The 20,863-nt window shown below is 48.8% G+C and overlaps 1 protein-coding gene across 1 annotated transcript in view; it reads right to left on the bottom strand.

Moving 5' to 3' along the window:
* WDFY4 (WDFY family member 4) overlaps positions 1-20,863 on the bottom strand; it is a 265,260-nt gene that overhangs the window by 78,739 nt on the left and 165,658 nt on the right. The window contains exons 43-46 of the mRNA XM_063086948.1: positions 11,557-11,705; positions 5,671-5,791; positions 3,576-3,661; positions 2,045-2,107 (exon numbers count right to left, since the gene is read on the bottom strand). Of these exons, the coding sequence (XP_062943018.1) occupies positions 2,045-2,107; positions 3,576-3,661; positions 5,671-5,791; positions 11,557-11,705 (419 nt within the window). The remainder of the gene's footprint in view (positions 1-2,044; positions 2,108-3,575; positions 3,662-5,670; positions 5,792-11,556; positions 11,706-20,863) is intronic.

Genomic DNA, 20,863 nt, shown 5'->3' on the forward strand with positions numbered 1-20,863 from the left:
TCAAGATGGCTGTGCCCAGCGCACAGTCCTCGGTTCTCTTTGCCACGTGCACACATTCTCTTGGTGGTCTTGTTCACTCTCCTGGCTTGAAACACTATTCCTAATTTACATCTCACCGGACCCCTCCCTTGAGCTCCAAGTTCATACATCCAATGGCCTCCAGGGTGCCTCCACCTGGATATGTGACAGGCACCTCAACAGTGAGCTCGTGATGACCACCGCAGCCTCACAGCAGCTCTTCCTGTGTTGTCCCCTTTCATCTTCCAACCGCCCAAGCCTACGTCCTTAGTCTTCTCCTTAAGTCCTCCCTCACACACACAAACCCCACGCTTGATCTGTCATTAGGCACTTTCAGCCCACTTCACACCACCTCTGCTGCCATCTCCCCAGCCCAAGCCCCCTCATCTCTCACCTAGATTACTGCAATCTCCGCAACACCAGTCTCCAGCTTCTGCCTTCAACCTACTATGGTGTATTCTTGGCACAGCAACCAGAATGATTGTTTTCAAATAATAAGTCGGGTCACATCACTCCTCTGCTTAAAACAACCCAGTGCTTCCCATTTATTCAGAGTAAATGACAACACCATTACCATGAGCCTCAAGGCTTCCACCAGCTAGTCCGTGGCCTCTAACCTCTGCTTCCACTAACTCCCTGCACCTCGACTGCTCTGGCCTCAGCCAAGCCAACCATGATTCCCTCAGGCGTTCACCCTCACTCTTCCCTTGGCTGAAATGCTATTTTCTAGTTACCTGCATAACTTGTTTCTTCACTTGGTTCTTAATTCAAATACAGTTGGCCCTCAGTATCTGTGGGCTCTGCATCTACAGATTCAACCAGCAACAGATTGAAAATATCCAGGAATAAAATGAACAATAAAAAATAACAATACAACAATGAAAAATAATACAAACAAAAAATACAGTACAACTGTTTATGTAGCATTTACACTGTAATAGATACTATAAGTAATATAGAGATGATTTAAAGTATACAGGAGATGTGCATAGATTATATGTAAATACTACACCATTTTCTATGAGAGACTTGAACATCCTCAGATTTTGGTATCCACAGGAGGTCCTGGAACCAATCTCCTGTGGATACTGAGGGGTGACTATTGTTTTCTTAACAAGCCTTCCTTACCACTCTGTCTGACGGATTGCAATGCCCACCTCTATTTGCTGTGTTTTTGTAGTTATCATTATCTAATATGCTTTATAGTTCACTCATGTAAATTGTCTGATGGCTGTGCTCTTCATGAGAATGTGAACTCAGTAAGGACAGGGAATTTTTTGACTATTTTCCTCGTTGCTCTGTCAAGCAGTAAACACCACGTACCACAAGCTATTGATAAATAATTTTCAATAAATTTGTGGGACTCATTCCATTCTCATAACAAATATTTTGATTGTCATTCCTGGGGACACTCCTTCCACCCCATCTTCACACAATTCTGGGGAAAACCAGCAATCACGTTCTTCTTCCTACTGTCAGTCATAACTGAAATAAAAACACTTACTGATCCCGAACTGGCCTTGCAGAGAACTGAGTACCTGTAAAGGGGCCCTGGGTAGGGGCTGGAATCATTGTATTCACTGGAAATGATGCCCTGTAAATTCATAATTCAGATTCATAAGTTAACATCTAATTCACATACCACCATATATTAATTTAGCTTCGGAGCATTCAGAAATTCTCACTATAGGAAAGACAGGCCTGGGATTGCTCACACACCCCACATGAGGGCCTGGGCCCTGAGGCCGTGTCTGGGTCTCTAGCTCTATGGGCAGCCTGCCCTGCCACTACTGGCAGAGGACTGCTCCCTGCCATTTGAGTCTGAAAAAGCCACAGAGCATGTGAGACTTCAAGTCTGTTCACAGAGGTTTAATTGGCAGAAGGAATTTCAAGAGTGGGATGAAGGCCATGCAAGGATGGGAGAGAGAAAAACAGAGGAGAAACAGATGGACATGCTCTTTGCACGACTTCTGTAGAGGAAGACCAGAGGCTGAGCAAACAAAGCAAGGCCGGTGCCACGTGTTACCTTAGACTGAGGGGGTCCTCCACCACGCCTTTCCCCTTCAGGCCGGGCTGGAAAGAGCAGAAGCTAAACAAAAGGGAAGGATAATTCTATCAGCAGAATCAACACTCTTCCACCTCCAGCAAAGACATGTCCCCACCTGCCCCAGATTGTGGACACCAGGCCTGGGTGTACCTCTAAGGCACCTCTCAGCACCCTCTGGCATTACACTCCATCCCTAACAATAACAACGACAGCAATGAAACAGTAGTTACTAAGGCAACGTGACTGGGGTCCCTCCTCTGGGCCAGGCCCTTTGCATTTCCATTGCCACTTTCATCAACCACTGCTGTGTATCCCAGCGTGCCATTCTGGGGACAGATCCTGTCTCAACTTAAGGCTCTTTGAGGGTGGGTGCAGTTGTGGAGTTTATATTAAGCCACATTCCCAGCCTCAGCCATGGATGTATAGGAATTGTAGACTGTGAAAAACTTCGTTTAATGCACAGAAACTGTAGGGGGAAATGCATCGAGTTCAGCCTGGCATGTCTGCTTACTCAGTCTGATCTAAAATGGACCATGAGGGCAGTTTTAGGAGGCATCTGACTGCCGCCCTAAGCACCTGGGTGGAAGGCTCCGCTGCATCAGAGCAGGCGTGCCGGGCACTGGCCCTGCAGCCTCCTGCAGGAGCTGCATTTCTCCACTCTGGCCCTGACCCTGGATGCAGCAGCTGGTCTTGGTGCCAGTCACTGGCCAGGGCCACCAGGAAGGCAAAGCTAGAACCTCCGAGCACAAAACAGGGCCCCCAGGCCAAGGGTGTCAAATCTTACTTCCAAACTTCCAGCCCAAAGTGGAGCAGAACGTGAGCACCCAGCCCCTCTGTGGTCTGCCATGACTAGAACCTGCCTTCTTTCCTGTCCTGCCTGCCTTCTCTCCAAATCCATCTACTTATCTGTAACTTTAGGAATAATAAAAATAAATAACCATGAGTATTAAGAATTTAGACACTGGCTTAGATTTCTTACATTGATTAATCTACTTGGAGAAAGAGAAGTTAAACTAAAACAGCAGGCTTCTCTCAATGCACAAGTGGGAAATCAGTCGTTTGGAATTCTTTCCAATGAAATGTGAAATTGGAGCAACTAAAACTGGCAACTGGGATCAAAAAGAAAAATTAAGCCAAGAAAAATCACTTGGAAAATTAGAAAATAAAGCCAGAAAATTCTGGAAGGCCCATCAAACAGCCAGTTTCTTAAATATGTTGCATCTGCATGACTTTTTTCCCCCCTCCAGTTCCTATTGTCCCAAACCACTTCAGTCCATGAAAATGGAGTCTGTTTCCCAGGATTTAGGAAGGGGGCTCCCTGTCTTTTTTCTCTGCACTTCATTCCATGATGCAACAGCTCTGTGGGTGATGGGGTTCTTCCTGTGCTTATACTAAATCCTGCTTGTCGTGGGTTGAGAACACCTTTCCTGAGAACAGAGCTGAGCATTCTCTGTTCCTCCACTCTCGGTTCAAGGTCAGTTTCCTTGGAAGGAGGTTTTTGGACCCTTACCTTTTGAAGACCTTACTGCAATCACTGTTGTAGAAGACAAGAAACTTGGAATATCCATTCTGGAAGAAGATCTCCAGGGCGATTTCCTGTAAAGAGAAACCCCTTGTTACTGCTTCTAATGTTTCCTAGAATGGAGATATCCAAGTGACAGAGTGCTGGCAATGGGTCATTTGATGTCTGTGTCAGACAACACTTCCTGGTGAGTCCTCTGTCCTCCCTTGGGGAAGAAGACCTTGGTGACAGTTGAGTGGTGCTCTGCAGACAGGGTGGGAGGGCAGGGGACCTGAATGTAGCCTCAAGTTCCTTCAGCTGAAGCAGAAAGCAAAAGGCCCTCTCCCAGGACAAGCAAGGAGCAGATGAAGGGAGAAAGTATCCTGTGACATCCTTAGACACGTTTACTTCCGAATCGTGGGTTTGGTTTCCTGAGCCAGGGGTCACCTTACCAGAAACGCCAGGGAGCTATTCGAGTGGGTGCAGCTCTCAAGGTGATCTACGGACTTGAAAGGCACAGGGTGCTTTGCCAAGTCCATTTTGCTGAGCTGTTTTGATGTGGCCGCACTGACACAGCAACATTGCTTCCAGAGGTACTGTGTTAACTCATAAGTGAAGTCCACATTATTTTCCTTCCTTTTCCTTCTCTTCCCCTTTCTCTCGTCCTTCCCTCTCTCCCTCCCTTCTATTCCAAGCTATGTAAATAACAGATTTGGAAAAAGGGATACAGAGAGTCTGTTTGTGGCATAAGCCTCAAGACAAGATGAGAGAATTCCCAGGGCCACAGGGAGGGTCAGGGAGGGGTGTGGCCTGGACATGGAGGGATGGATGGGTGGGGTAAGGCTCAGACTCAGAGACGGGTTACTGCCTCCAATAACAGACCCCATCCTGCATATACCTGGCTGCAAGTGAGCTCTCAAAGCCCAGTTCATCAGGGCTCCTGAGCAGAGGGAAGGTATTGGCGATGACACTGCAAACCTCCCTCCTCTGCTGGTGAATATAAGAACCTCAGGGTTTTTTCCCCTACAAATAGAAATATAAATCATGTGCAGAACAGAAAGGGAATTAGAATCTGTGGAGGATACAGCTTGCCCTGGCTACCCTAAGTGCCAGGCTCTTTCTCCTGGGAGAATCCAGGGCTGGACAAACAGTGGCCTTGTTCTCCAAGCCCCCTGCCATGCCACCCCTGCCCACCATGGCCCTGCATACAAACTCTCCCACTCTGGCTTCCACCACTGTCAGAAGGACCAACCATCCAGAAACAATCACGGTTTACTGGAAAAAAGAAACTACTTACTGACAAGGTTTGCTAGTGTCTATACCCTGTAAGGTAGACATATAACCATAAAAAATAATTTTGAGTACCTCCTATGTGCCCCCAAATGTGCTGTGTGCCATACAAGTAAGTGGAACGTTTGTGTCCTTATCATTAATCAGGGCCAAGCACTGTCCCCTTGCTGGCCTTTGGAACTTACCCAGACCCTGCAGAGAGGGTAAGGCAGAGATACTGGGCAGGCTGTGACCCCTCATGGCAGAGCTCTTCCTCTGAAAGGAGCCACCTTCTGTTTAGTGCCTGGGTAAGCCCTGGAAGGCAGTGACTGAGGCTCTGCAAGAGCCGGTTGGAGGGGTTAGTCAGGAGGTTCCTAAACCACTTGGCCTAGGAAATGAGCAGGAGCCTGGAGACAGGTGAGCAGAGGGGCTCCAGTGCCACATGATCAGAGCAGAGCAGACAGCACCCAACTCTCTGTCATCGACTCTATTGGAGGTGATGGAGCTGCCTTGTCCTGCTTTCCTAAATCTCTGAGGCAGCTACGGGGTATGTCAAGGGGAGAACAGAGCAAAGAGGCTGGAACATAAACAACACAGTGAGCAAGGCCCAGCAGGCCATGACAGGGACTGGAGAGAGAATGTGGCAGAAGTCAGAACTCCAGCCAGGGACCGGGACCAACATAAGCCCAGGTGTCTCCCTGAGGCACTGGGCTGTGCACAGGCACAAGGAGGGGTCGTTGAGGTGTGTCCCTCAATGGTGCCTGGACCACCTGTCTTATGAAGAGATGTCCCTCCCTCTAGCCCCTCCTGGCTTGTCAGCGCCCTGCGGGCATACCTGCAGGAGGAAGCGGGCCTGCCGGAGCTCCCTGAGGTCGCTGTAGCTGTGACGCTGGCAGGAGTAGTGCTCGGAGGACCTGTCTTTGCTGCACAAGTTGAAAATGAAGGGATCGCTGATGCTGAAAAGGAAACAGGACATGCAGTGCACAAGTTGGGACATCTGTGAGACAGGGATTCTGGCAGGCTTCTTCTGCTCCCTGCCCTCCAGGGCCCCACCCAGGTCTCTGGGGACACATCAGAGGAGTGCTGGGGTCACTGCGGACTAGTGAGCCCACTGATCTGATAAACCTTTCTGAGTGCCTGTCCAGGCAAGGGACAGCAAGGCAATGGCACAGGCTCCAAGACAATGTCACCACAGGTGCAGGGGGTGGAGGGATGGGGGAAGGCACCTGGGTAGCGAGGGTGGGGTCAAGGAGGAAAATCTTCATGGATCCTCTGCATGAGGGTACCCATGGCCAGAGAGCCTGGGGTGAGCCCCTATTCTTGAGAGTGAGATCAGGAGGCCTGGCTCTGGGGTGCCCAGACTCCCCCACTCCCTTCTCTCCTGCCCCCAGACATGGGCAGTGTGAGCCCCAGGATGCCTCTCAGGCTTGGGGAATGCAGAATGCCCAGCAGGGAGAGTGAGCAGCAGAAGCTCAAAGGTTCAAGGGAAGCACGTGGCCACAGAGATCAAGTGCAAACCAAAACTAGGAGGTCTCAGGTACCAGTGTTAGGAAAAGGAGAGGGGCAGAGAAAAGCAGAGAGACCACCACAGCGGCCGGAGCGCTAGGGTGCAGAGCCTCTCTGTGCAGCACCAGGACCCTGAGAGGCTTCCCAGCCCAGGCCCACAGGCACCTTCAGGACAGTCTTCTCTCCCGAGGTGAGTGGGGCCGTGTGTCGCAGAGGTTGTGGGGTGATGCTCTGGTGGTAAACCATGCAGCTCTTCAGCACCCTGGGCACCCCTCCCCCACATCTCTGGCAGTCCTGAGAGCTTCCTAGATGGACTGTCCTGAGTTGCTGGGTATACCCAGCCCCGGACATAGAGGTCCGCTGAACTCCAAAGAGCCTGTTTCATCGCACAGCAGGAACAACTGTCTGAAAGAGCTCATTTGGTTCGCAACATTCAGATTTGAGTGAGAGAAAGGGTAGGGGGCATATTCTGGAAATTCCCAAGCCAGGCCTTGCATAGCAAGCAGCAAGCTTGTAGAAGTGGTTAGGGACCTGTGCAAAAGGCAGAGTAGGGACCCATGTGTGACATGAGACCTGCCTTCTGCCCACTCTGATGATTGGAGGCCTGCAGGAGGCAGGAGGTGGTTCAGAGATGAGACCACCTTTATAGTTATGAAGGGTATCTCAGGAGACTTTCCCTGAAAAATGTCACAGCACCCCCTCCTCTGAGAGAAGAGGAGAGGAGGGGAAAGGGAGAATCATGAATTTGTCCAAATATTTATTCCCAAAGAGAACAATTTGTCTGCTGCAAGAAACTGAAATACTTTGAGGTAACCAGATGGAGCTTTTCGCCATTGGTACAAATGGGGGCTTAAGAAACAATTGATTTTAGTTATAGACAGTTACATTTCTGAACACCTGGGTGATGTCATCATTCCAAATTGTGTATCTGACCACAAAAATTCTAATAAAATGTTCTTGCCGTAGTCCGTTTAGAGTTTCTATAACAGAAAACCTGAGATTGGGTAGTTTATAAAGAAAAGATGTATAGCTTACAATTATACAGGCTGGAAAGTTCAAAAGCATAGTGCTGCATCTGGTGGCTTCTGGTGAGGGCCACATGCTGGGTGAGATTCTATTTCCTACCCTGGCTTAGATCCGACAACAGGTTAAGGTGCTGGTGGGAATGACAACAGCGACACCGCTGTGCTCCCACAGCCCGTGCTTAGGGGAACCATGGCAAACGCCTTCTATATCTTACGTGCATTTGGCTGCTTTCTCTCCCCTGCAGACTGTGCAGAGGTAAAGCCTTCTTCCCATGGCTCTCTGTCCTCCGCATCATCTGCTGAGCTATGGGCATGTTTCCTGAGGCACTGTCATGCTCTATAGCCTGCCAAGCAGTTCCCTGTTTAGTGTCTAACTTGATCCTCATAATGAACCTCTACTAAGCATGAGTTATTCTTACTCCCATATCATAAATGAGGAAACTGCATTCCAGGGAGATGAGACTTTTCCAAGGTCACACAGTCATTAAGAGGTGGAACTTGGATTCAAATCCAGGCCCTCTGATTCTAAAACACCAGCTCCTTTGACATTCTTTTTTCTCCTGAGGCAGAAAGGCTCCCTAGGTTTTACAGAGCTTTCCCTCTTGCTCCCCTCCCCTCAGTTTATTCTGTGCTGGCTGATTCTGCAACCTAGGACTCTGCAACACTGATGACATGAGGAAGGATGCTCTGGAAAATGGCAAGGGGCTTTTAGGAGGAAAGACAGTCATTTTTCTCTTGTTTGTAGTAACTGAATAACCAGAGAGGGCAGGAACCCTCAGACAGACGTCAATTCTCAGAAAAGCTAAACTATATACAACATTATTGAGATCGTTGATGTAAATCCAAACTGAGGTCTGTTTTACATAGCATTAATTGCACAGCTGTGATTGGGTATCTTTGATAACACTACACCCTACATATTCTGCAAAATAAATCAAAGTTCAGGCACCCAAGGTTAATGGGTAGAAAGGGGCAACCAATCCACAGTTTTCTTTAGGTAGAGCTGTTGTCATAGTTTATAGGATGCTGTTCACAGTTCTACCACATGACAGCTCTCATATACATGCACATTGTCCAGGGTGGTCATAGCATAACTTTTAATATTCTTATTAGGGAAATAATACTAAGCTAAGTGTTATTATATTATAGGCATGATATTGGTTGACATTGCCCTAGATAGTGGAAATGGATTTTGGACCAAAATATACTTTGATTTGCCCCACATTTGAAGTTATCCAATTACCATCAGAATTATATCTGGAATTTATACCCAGAATCATTCACTAGATCATAAACTCTTTACTAGATTCAGCCCATACCTTCTCCCTTTATATCTGTAGAGTCTACCCATAGTGCCTAGCACAAGACAGATTTTCAATAAATATTTGTTGGGTTTAATTAAACAGAGAAATGATGGCTTAAATTGCTCACTGATGTGGAGGAAGTATCTGATTAAGAGTACCCTATCACCAAAAGTCAGTTGGATGGTTTGGGTTCCTACCAAATGAATCAAATGCTGTACCTCGTGATCTTGACTGCCATTGTTATGGGTGGAATTGTGGCCCCCAGAAGACATATGTTGAAGTCCTAATCTCCCTGCCTCAGAATGCAACTTTATTTGGAAACAGGGTATTTACAGAGTTAACCAAGTTAAAATGAGGACATCAGGGTAGGTCCTAATCCAATATGAGTGGTGTTCTTATAGAAAGGGAATATTTAGACAAGGAGGCAGACACACAGAGGGCAGATGATGTGAAGACACACAGAGAGCAGACAACCATGTGACTGGAGCAGTTCAGCTACAAGCCTGGCAGCACCAGGGAGTGCCCATGCATGCCAGAAGCTGGATGAGGCAAGAAAGGATTCTTCCTTAGAGTAGCCAGAGAAAGCACATCCCTGCCTGCACCTTGATTCCATACTTCTAGCCTTGAGGATGATGAAACAATAAATTTCTGTTCTTTTAGAGCCACCCAGTTTTTAACAGCACTAGAAAACTAATGCAGCCGCCTTGCTCAGCCAAGAAGGGAACCAATTACAAGCAAAGGCTAACCTTCTCAGAAAGTTCTTGGTTTCTGAGGAAAGTTCCAAAGTACACAAGTTCAATCACTGATGGAGAATTCGCGGTGTTCTTGAATTTTATCTGGGATATTTTTATGTTACATCAGAGAGCCTCTTTCAAGGTCTAATGCTCAACTGTACTCAACTTGATGGCAGTATTTTAGAGAAACAATTCAGGGTTGACTTAGCTTTATTTTTAACAGGCTTATTTATGTATCCTCCTTAGTCTCCATGGTCAAAATAAGATTCCACCCCCATTGATCTGACATTATCTAACAGCCTGTCTCTGAGAACTGCATCTCCAGGAGTGCCAGTAGTCTCTAGGGCAGTAAACAAGACCCTGGAGAGAAACCAGAGTTCAATTGATGAACACTTCTTTGAGGTGTGGTGACTAAAATCACCTGTGCAATTCCCAAATGGTATCTGGGTAGCAATTTGTTCTCAATCTACTACTACTTGCAAGTTGGAAAAGTACGCTTTCAGACATGGGGAGCCTCCCTTGCCAGTGCAAGTGAGTACATACAGCCCGACTACTGGGCTTCTATTAAAAGTGCAGACATAGTCAATTTGATTGTGATTAGATGTCCCTCATAAACACAACTTATTTAATCAAACAGATCTTATCTAACACTGCCTCAATCTAAACCAGAGGTGGAGAGTGGAGCAACGGACATGCAAGGCATCACACGGGCATGCCATGCACAGAGGTGGAGTGGGAGCTGTCGTCAGCTCTCAGAAAGACAAGTCTACAGGCCCATTGTCCATATTGATCAGTATCAATAAAACATGAGCAATAAGATGGGATGAGTGTGCCAAGTATTAATTATGCTCCCCCAGCCTTGGAAGAGCACAGAAGACTCACAGCAATTGGTGAGTGTTTGGTATGAATAAAAGATAGAAATTAGAAGAGAGAAAGATGCTAATCATTTTAAAGCAAATCTAAATCAAAGGGGGGTGGACTGACATCTACTCTCCCACACTCCTTTAACCTTGCTTCCTGACATAGGCTGGAAATGGTACAGTAACCAGGAGTTAACATTCTTGCTTATTGGCAAGTAAGACTCTGATTCCTCTGTCAATAATCTAAATCAGTAGTTCTCAAAGTATGGTCCTGGATCAGGAGTTGAATCAGCATCAGCTAGGAACTTCTTAAAGTCTCAGGCCCTACCCCAGGCCTGCTGCTTTTTAAACCGGGGTGGGGCAGGGCTCAGAAGTCTGTGTTCTGACAAGCCTTCTAGGTGCTTCTGATATAAGCTAGTTTGAAAGCCACCGGGCTAAGAGGTTATCTTGTCGCCACCTGAAACTTGGCTAGCCAGGAAAGGCAAGGCTTATTTCTGCATGAAAAAAATCTTCATCCAAATGGCTTCAAAAGCAATGAAAACATACAATGTGGTAACTGGACTTTTGGCAAAAGTACAGACACAGCTTGATTTTGAATGGCAGTATTTTATAAACACAAGAGAATTGATCAACAATTGCTGATCGAACCCAAATAGACCAAACATACTTGATTCTAAAAAAGGTTCTCAGAATTTACTGCCCCAAACCTCTGGTATTAGTTGGTATAAAAATGACTCTTCAAATTGCTCCCCAAATCGCACCCATCATGCAAGACCCAGATCTTAACCACTTCCTCAGCCAGCCCTCCCTCACCACACCAGTCTCAGGTCACCTTTCCAGGTATAAACCTTTAAGAGTCCTCCATGACATACACTCATCCCAGGATGATAGTGGGCTCCAAACTCTTTCCAAGAGAACCTGTTTTTTGCTGCCAACTGCATGCGTGAGCCTGGGCATGAGGGGCAGTGTCTGATGTCTTACATGGAATGAGCAATTAGCAAGTGGTTCAATGAGTAAGCTAGGCGACTGAATTCAATGACTCAGATAACCTAAGGAAAGATCCCTGTGTCCTGTGGTTCATTCCATGTCAGGAGAGACATGAGGGGCGCCACGTCATTACCCATTCCTGATTCAGCTTTGGAGAACCACGGTCACATGGCCTCTGCCCAAAGGTTCTTCTGTTTTACCTCATGGCTCAGTTCCAGGCCCAAAGCTAAGCCCACAAGAAGAACAAGACGGCAGGGGGAAGAGTGGGGCTCGGGGGGATCTGCTGGGAGAAGCGGAGAACTCACTTGGATAAGCAGTGGCGTGTGCAGTAGACATCGCCCGTGGGGGACAGTGTGAAGTTTTCACAGATGTAGAAGTGCTGGTGGCCAAAGAGCAGGACTCCTTCTGAGACCAGGTGGCCCTGCACGATCACCAGGGAGAACCTCTGTGTCACCTGGAGGGAGAGAGCACCAGAGTCAGGCTGTGCACACGTGAAGCATGCCCATGATTCCTGCGGATGACAGGAGGGCAGTGACCGGCCACCCACTACATGTCATGGATGTGAGAGTAGTGCTGTGCACGAGTGACAGTACAGCTGCCCAGAGCTGTGCTGCTCTTTGCAGCCTGTGTGGTACTTCTACACCCAGCACCCTGCGCACTTGTTTAATTTATCCAAGCCCACCCTCACCCCCACCATGGAAAGCTTTCTGCGGTTAACAGCAAGGAACATTTACCAGGTACAAGGCATCCCTCAGTTACAGAGGATAAGGAGAATGTCCAGGGACTAGCTGGTAAGTGTCTGAGCCAGGGCTAGGACCAGGTCGCCCAGAATCCCAAATGCAAGACTGCAACTGTTGTCTGAAACTGCTGGAAATGTTGGCAGCTTTCCAGAATTGCCTCTGCTAAAGAGCACCTGGCCCAAGGTCATGTCCCCTTTCCAGTGGTAGTTTGTACCCAACAACTGGTCACTGTGGAGTACAAAGGCTTAGCCTCTTTGTCTCAAGTCAGCACAGCTCTGAAGAGCCATCCCAGAGCTGGAGCTCCATGGGCCCAGCAGAGGCCTTTGCTGAGACTACACTGGAGTCACACTTCTCCATGGGCCCAGCCCTGTGGCCCTCACTCCCAACAGACTTCCTGCACCCACACCTCTGGCTCCTGGTTAGCTTCCCAGGAATCTGACCTGTGATCTTGGTGTGACCAGAGTCCTGCATGTAGTGAGGACTTAGTGAGTCCTGTGTGGAATAAGTCCTTGCAGAGACAAGTGGGTGAAAAATGAAGATGGGGCCCAGAGGGACCATGCTCTCCATGTCTCAGGGTAACTCTGTGCTAATTCAGGTTCTACAAAAGCAGAAGTGAAAAACAAAAAAATGGGCCCCAGGAGATAAGGGTCTCACCAAACATCAGTCACCTAGAAAGTGGCACATCCAAGGACTGAAGCTAAGCTCCCTGCTCGCCCTCGAGAGCAGCGATGAGCCCACAGTGGTGACGTCCGAAAGCAGGCCCTGAACATCAGTTCTCTAGCTCCTGCATCAGGGGGGGTTAGTCAAAGCCGGGGCCTCAGCCAGAAGGCTAAGACTCATGGAGAGTTTTGCTCCAAGATAAGCGCTAACCACTAGGCACCAGGGCAGGTCAGGGAAGAGTTGTTTTTCCTCAGTGAGGAGCCGCTGAGAGTCTTGGTTCTTGTAACTCCTGCTGCAGCTGGCTCTCTCAGCCTCTCCTGAGTCCAGTTTCTCCTGAGTCCTCAAACCACCTTCCAAGCCACAGAGCCCACCATAGACTCATTTCCAGTCGCATCCATTCATCCAGACGGCCATCTACTCAACAGCTGTGGGTTCACACCTACTCCATGCCAGGCACGGAGCCCGGCTTTGGGGATACAGAGTGGATGAGATAAAAAGAGCCCCACCCTCAAGGGGCTTAAAACCCAGTGGGGGGAGACGACTAACAGACAGACACACACTTCAACCAACAAGCTATTACAAATGGTGATATTTGCTGAGAGAGAAAAAGCAGGATGGTGGTGAGATGGAGAGAGACCTGGAGAAGACACAATTTTATACAGCCTCTAAGACTTGAAGGGTGGAAATGGGAGGCCACAGAGAAGCTTCTAGAAGAGCATTTTAGGAAAAGAGAACATCTAGTTCAGAGCCGAGAGGCAGGAAGGGCAGATTTGGGGAGCAGAAAAGAGGCCAGGAGGGCTGAGGTGAGGTTGGAAAGGCTCTGATCACAGGGGTGAGGGGCTGGCAGACACCTTAATAAGGCCACTGGGTTTTACTCTGGTTGCAACAGAAAGCCATGGGGGGCTTCCTTCTGAAAGATGGTGCCGGCTGCTGGGGGCAGAATGGGTTGAAAGGGTCAGGAGTGGAAGGAGGGTGCCCATCAGTGGTCTGTGGGCAGGAGCTGGCCCGGGATGGGGTGGCAGTGAGGGGAGGGAGAGAAGTGGGTGTATCGAAACAAGAAGCTGAAGAATTGAGTGACCTGCTGCTGCACTGAGTGCAGGAAGCTGGGCAGGAGGGAAAGAGGGGTGAGGGAGGGAAAGGAAAGAAAAGATAAAAGAAGCAAAGAAAAAAAGAAAGGAAAGGAAAGGAAAAGAATAGGAAGGATTGAGGATAAATGTCTACTTTGGGATTTGGGCAACTGAGCAGAGTCCCCCAGCTTCCCTCTCAGTCTTCCCCAGGGGCAACCACCGTTAGTCCCTTATGGTATGATCTTCCAAAGAGATCCTATGGATACATAGCATGTTTCATACATAATGGCTTCTTTACACGCACAAAAACATATTCATATACTTACTGTTCTGCATCTAGTCTTTTCCCTTAACCACCCATCCTGGGGATCCTTCCAAATCACTGTTCCTAGCACTGTCTCGCTCATTTACAGATGCAGACTACTTCCACGTGGATGTCCTACAACTTATCTGACCAACCCCCATTGATTTGGGTTGCTTTCAGATGTTTTGACACAGCAAGTGCTGCTGCAGTGACCATCCTTGTACATATGTCACTTTGAACACACAAGAAAATCTGCAGGATTAATTCCCAGAGGCAGAACTGCCAGTCAAGAGTGTGGGTATTTTAAATTTTGACAGCTAGTACCAGATTGCCCTCCGGCAAGGTGGCGCCAATTTGCACTCCCAGCAGCACTGTGAGGAGGGTTATGCCAGGCTCTTTAAACTTTTTCTCTTGTTGTACCTTCTACAGATGAGACTCAGAAGAGTCTTCATCCTCGAGTTTGCCCAATGAGATGGGAGCTGTGGCACAAGCCCTGGCCTCCGCACCTCCAAAATCTCTTATTCCCGTGGTACCAGATCCCACCACAACCTCCACAGTGCCTGCCACAGGGTCTCAGGGCACATGCCTGTGATCTGGCTTCCCTTCGGGGAGACTTAAATAACAACCAGAATAAACCAAACCACAAGAAAAATGTCTGGTGAGAGCTGGGTTAATAGCTTAAAAATTGATTCTGCTAGAAAAGAAATGGCATTTTAAAAATGGGAAAATGAACCCAAGTGAACTATTATCTGCTCTTCCATTTAAATTAGCCCTGGGAGGCCTCTACTCCTAAGTTTACTCGTGATTAAGAATCCCTTGTGCCATGGTTCTATCGACCACTTTAAAAAGAATGGAACTTTTGCTTCATAAGAACTTTTTTAAGATCAGCTGGATGATGTATTATGACTCCTGATGGCTGGATAACTAAGGAGGTGACCATACCTAGCCTTGTGTATGATGACAAACAGCTTATCTGAAAATCCCAAAATGCTGGAGCTGAAGTTCAAGGGTCAACACTCCGCTGGGACAGTCTGGAAGCTCGCACCAACGCATTCTCCTGAAGTCAGGCCTCAGTGGGCTCATCTAGAAGGAGGAAGGTCAACTGGATGCTCTCTGAAGTCTCCTGCAGCATTATTAGTGTGCAACTGAGAGCAATGCTCTAACTTTACAGGTGGAAAACTGGGGTGCAGAGAGGCCACTGGAGGTAGCAGTGACTGTGCTAATGGTTACATTCTCTCACTTCTGTGTGGAGGGCGAGTGAGTCCACTGCTCCCATTCATCTTCTGTCCCTCTTCCTACATCTCCTGCTTGCCTTGACCTTGCTCTCAACACGTTCTATTAGGACTTGCATATGGAATACGTATTCTCATTTTTAAAAAAGGCACCAATTGCTGAGAAAAAGTTAAGTATCAAAAAGAGGAGAAGCTATATAAATTACATTTATGTTGGCTACCTATCATCTCTGGCATCTACTTCTTCTACCTTGATCATGTTTAGATGGATTATTCAGTCACACCAGTAATCAAATAAATGTTTATTAATACAGTAAGGAGATACCATTTATATACATACATATAAATTGGGTGGGTATGAGGAGGAATATAACGCATGGATCTCTTTACGTAGGTACATCTTCTCAGGTTGACACAAGGAGCAGGGATGCCCCCTGCCTGCCTGCATGTGCCACTTCCCCAAGTGAGTCTGTTTACAGCCAGGCCTCTACCCTTTCTCTGCAGATGTGGAGACGAGGTGGAGATGGCAGTGGCTGTGCCCTTGTTCCATTGCCCCAGTGTAAGGTGAAACATACTGAAAGTCCCAAAGACTGTTTAAAGCACAATGCCCACCATAACCTGCACTCACTAAGGATCTGCTTGTTGGAAATTGATTGAAATTGGAGCATGTTTCCAGCCAGGATAGCTCTGGACATTGTAAAACCTGGACTCATGGATCTCAGGCATTTATTTGAAAAGTTAGTATGTATGAGAGTCACCCCGGCAGTTTGATAAAATTCATATTCCCAGGCTACATCTGCAGAAGTTTCTATTCAACAGGTGCAGAATGGGGGCCTAGACTCTGCATTTTTTTAGGCAGCCCAGAAGATTCTGAAGCAGGCAATCTGAAGACCACACACTGAGAAACTGACCCAGGGGCACCCGCAGGTCTAAGAAAGATGAGGTGTCACCTGATGGGAGCACTTTTCTAATCATTCACTCACCCACTTGTTCATTCATTTATTTAATAGATATGTAAGAGGGTTTAGCATGCACCTCCATGCAGAGGGAAACAGGCACGAAGAGAAATAAAACATGCCTTGAAGATGTTTACGGTCAAACAGTGCAGAGAGAGACAAACATGAGCTCTGCCGGCACAGTGTGGTGGGGGAGTACAGGCTCTCTGGGAGCACAGAGGATGAGGCCTCACCCAGACTGAGAGGGAAGGGGGGCAGAGAGGTGATATCAGAGAAATAGTTCCTGAGGAGGTGACCCCAAGGCTGGGTTAGGAATTAAGACGACAGAAAAAGGGGAGGAACATTCAAAGGCATGAAGTCTTGAACCAGCTAAGAATGTTGGGGGAATACATTTAGAGTAAAAAGTCAGGTGTGGGGCTGACCCCGTGGCGCACTCGGGAGAGTGCGGCACTGGGAGTGCAGCAGCACTCCCACCGCGGGTTCGGATTCTATACAGGGATGGCCGGTGCGCTCACTGGCTGAGCGCGGTGCGACCAGTCACAAAAAAAAAGACAAAAAAAAAAAAAAAAAGTCAGGTGTGTATGCACGTGTGTGCACATATGTATGTTTTTTGCATGTGCCTGTGTGTAAGTATGTGCATGCATATGTACATGTGCATGGGTGCACACATGTGCCTGTATGCGTGAATTGTGCACATGTGTATATGTGCATGTGCATGCACATGTGTATGTGCAAGGGTGATGGAGGCAAGCCTAGGGAAGCCACAGGGCCAGTTCAAAAGTGGCCTTGTGTACAAAGTATTGCAAAGAGGGTCTCAGAAGGTATTAAGTAGAGACAATTTGTGCAGCTCTACATTTTAAAAGGCATGGTGTTTCATTCAAACAGGAAATTACTACGTAGAAAGGTTCCACAAATGGCCACAGCTAAATGTACCTCAGAAGAGCTTACAGGAGACACCACTCTCTGCTGTCCAGGGCAAAAATATCTCCCCTTGAGCTAGTCATTTCTACCAAGGTCAAATGCATACCTTGCATTGAGTTAGTATGAAAAAAAATCAGATGTTTAATTTTTCATGTAATCAAAGAGAATAACAGCAAAAACAAATCCTCACTTGAGTTCTGACTCTGGACTGGGTTTGGCAGCTGCATGGAGGGGTATGAGGAACCATCCCCAACCACGTGGTGACTGACACAGGCCCACAATTAACATGCGTTAAATCAATCACTTCTCATGTCAAATGGAGCTGTTTTCAGAGAAATGCGTTTGTGGTTCTGGGAATCATTCACCAATGATGCAAAAGTGGCACAGAATAATTGAGTAATTACCGTTCCAGGTACCGCTGGAGGCCAGCAGAACTCTGATGTTCGCACAAAGGAATGAGTTAAGCTGCGGCCACCCTGTCGCTCCTGGGCTATCAGCTTTCCCCAGGGCCTGAGCAGGCCTCTGGAAGAGGCCTCTGGCAGGGACGAGTCGCCCGGAAGGAGGTAATGCCCTGGAGAATCTCCTGGGCTATGTGTCTGGCAAGCACTTTTGAGATATCTGGGGAGTAGGAGCCAGGGACTCTGGTCAGAGCATGGACACACCCCCACCACACCCCTGTTGTGGGTGTGCTTCACCCAGAAATTTAGAAAAAGCACAAGACCAACAAGGTCTCATGGAGACGTCTGAATCGGGGGAACTCTCAGCTCACAGCAAAGCTTGCTACAGAATGTCTCAGCACAGGACCATGATACCAGCCCAGAAAATGCAGAGGATATCCCTACACACACACATACACACACACGCGTGCACACACACACACACACACACACACACCTGCCTTGGGCAAACTTTCTGAATATTTGCTTAAACATGTTCATGGCTCAAAGGTCAGTGCAGCCTTCCTTCCTTCTTCAGCTCCAGTTCCTGTCCTTGACAAGAAACCATAGTGGACCAGGGGTGAGGCCACAGTGAACCTGGGGCTAAGGCCATGGTGGCCAGAAGTTAAGGTCACCATTGACCAGAGGTTAAGGCCACAGTGGACCAGAGGCTAAGCCATGTGCCAGAGGACAGATTGGCATGTGCCATTGCTCTGTGTCCCAGGCAGAGAGGCTAAGTGGGTGAGAACCCTGGTGCCCACTTGCGCCAGCAGTAACCAGAGAAGTTGCAAAGGCGGCACGTGGGTCTGAAGCGAGCCTCCAAGCCTGGTGCAGGAAGGTTGCTGAAGGACAGGGTGGGAGAGGGTTTACATAACCTGGCCACCACAGTGAACTGGGAGATGACAGAGAGAGGCAAGAACTACATGAACTGAAAGGAAGAGCTAAGATCGAGTCCTAGCAGCTTCTTCGGAGCCGTCTTTGTAACAGAAGTTACAGGGCCAGGGTGAAGCTGGATGAGACACTGTATGAAAAGCCTACAAGGAAGGGCTCAGACACCCAGCTACTGGCATTAATGCTGATGACAGCAACACACAGATAGCAGAATGAGGTTCTGAGTCCAGGTCGTGCACTCCACTGTCCTGGGCATAAAAGGCTGGCCTCTGCCTGCAGGGGGTGGTGGTGTTGGATTTGCTAAGGCAGCCTGCCCCAGCCTAGTCAGGCTTCTCCTGTTCCTAGAGCCGGGTCCACCCAGGGAGGGACCCAAGAGCAGAACCAGGTCCTGGCTACAGGCAGGCTAACCCCTCACCGAGCCCCTCTCTGCCCTCAGACACACCTGCTGGCTCCCCGACAACCTCCTGACCTGTGCAGCATTCCTTCAAGCTGTGCTGTCCAGTCCAGCAGACCTTTCCAGAGCACATACCTTACGTGTCAGGGATGAAGAGACAAGGATGAATCTGAGCCTGCTCCTGCCTTTAAAGAAATCACAGGCAGACTGGGACAGAACTACAGAGCTGTGTGATAGGGGGCACCAGAGGTGGAATGAACACAGTGCTGGGGAGGCCAGAGCCGGGAGCCACCAGCTCTGCCCTGGGGTAAGAGTGTGCTGGGGATAGGGAACACCAGGACAGGCTCACCCAGAAGGTTTCCGGGTGGCAGGGGGAGTGGTGAGCAGGGGCGTGGGACTGCTTAAGTCTGGCTGGTGGAGGTGTGGGGAGCACCACGAGGGCCAGGCCACAGAGGCCCCACAGGCCCCACCAGCCAGCCAGGGCCTGCACCACCATGAGCCCTCTAGTCTAGAGAGGTATCCCGTTCCTCCAGTCCAAGGATTTTCGGATATTCATTAGTTCCTGGGGCCTGCTTTCTCATGCTCCTCTCTGCCTCATGCTTTACACTTAGAGGCCTCCTTGGTTTAAGTGCACAACAATCCAAGCTCCAAACCCAACCATTTCCCTCTTTCTCACAAAACATCACGTTTTGGTGGGTGTTGAAACTCTGAGAGGGGCCCCAACCCAACAGGTCAGGTGTCCCACGGGCTCCTCTTTGACCCTCTGTCTCATCCTCCACCATCTCAGCGGGACAACCACATTCAGTCCCTCAGAGTCTCCCACTCTGCCTAAGCACTCACCACAGCATTTCTCCAACACAGGTAGCTCCTTGCCTCATGGCAGCACCCCAGAACCACAGAAAGCCAGTTGTAAAGAGGAGCACTTCATCATTTCCCCTAGGCCCTTTCTCACTTCCTCAGGGCCACGTCCTAGGTCCCAGGGTTCTTACAACACTCCTCCTTCCTTCTCAGAGTGTGAGAACAGTCCTAAGGTACTGTTGAAGAACAGCAACAGCCGCAGTAATAATAGCAGGTACAAGCTGCCGGAGCCCCCTTCATGCAGGGCACAGGGTATCAGGCAGGGACACACAGTGCCTCATTGATCTTTGCCACAAACTGGTGGGACAAGTGTAACCCATTCTGAAAATAAATGAAGCGAGGTTCAGGAATGTTTCCACTACTTACCCAAAGTCAGTGGACCTGTAGGTGGTGGAAGTGGGATGCAGAACCCATGCCTGTGGTCCCCACCCGTCCCCACCCCAGGGTCCCTCAGGCCGGTTCCACCTCCCCTGGCCCGCTTCTCCAAGAGCATATGCCAGAGGTTCAGCTCCACTGACTGTGGAGCATCACAGGCTGGCCTGGGAGCCAGCCTCTTCCACAATCTAGCACAAAACCAGAGTCAACAAGTACAACACAACAAGACAAATCAAAATGATTCGTGCAAAGAGCAAATGTCCAGAGAATGGCAAGAATCACCTGGAATGTGCGGCTGCCCAGCCTCCCAACACTCACTTGGGCTCCCGGGGCTGGCCCTCCTGGCAGGTACAGAGACACCAGGCGCTAAGTGGAAGCAGGACAGCTCCCGCTCCCCTCTCCCCACCCTGCTGGGTTTGCCATGTTCCTGTCTGCACATCCTGGGGATCCCTGCTGCCACAGCAAACAGCATGTGGTGTTTCTGACAGTTTCCTGCTGAGTGACAGCGAGCCTAGAGAGACTGATGCTTAAGTACAGGATAGGGCAGGCAGAACAGCCTCTTCCTGCTTCTGTCCTGCCTCAGGGGTGGGGAAGGTCAGAAACCCGTGGGCTTCAGACACCCCCCCAACAAGACCCCTGAGAGAAATGTCACTGAGTGGGACAATCAGCAAAAGCAAGACTCTGACACAGGACAAATGTCAAGGGCACTGGCAGCTGCAAGAGCCCAGGGCTGGGACTCTCTTGGCCATGACTGTAAACTCCAGACCCTGTCCTCAG

The sequence above is a fragment of the Cynocephalus volans genome, chromosome 2 (genome assembly GCF_027409185.1).
Source record: "Cynocephalus volans isolate mCynVol1 chromosome 2, mCynVol1.pri, whole genome shotgun sequence".
Classification (NCBI taxonomy): Eukaryota; Metazoa; Chordata; class Mammalia; order Dermoptera; family Cynocephalidae; genus Cynocephalus; species Cynocephalus volans.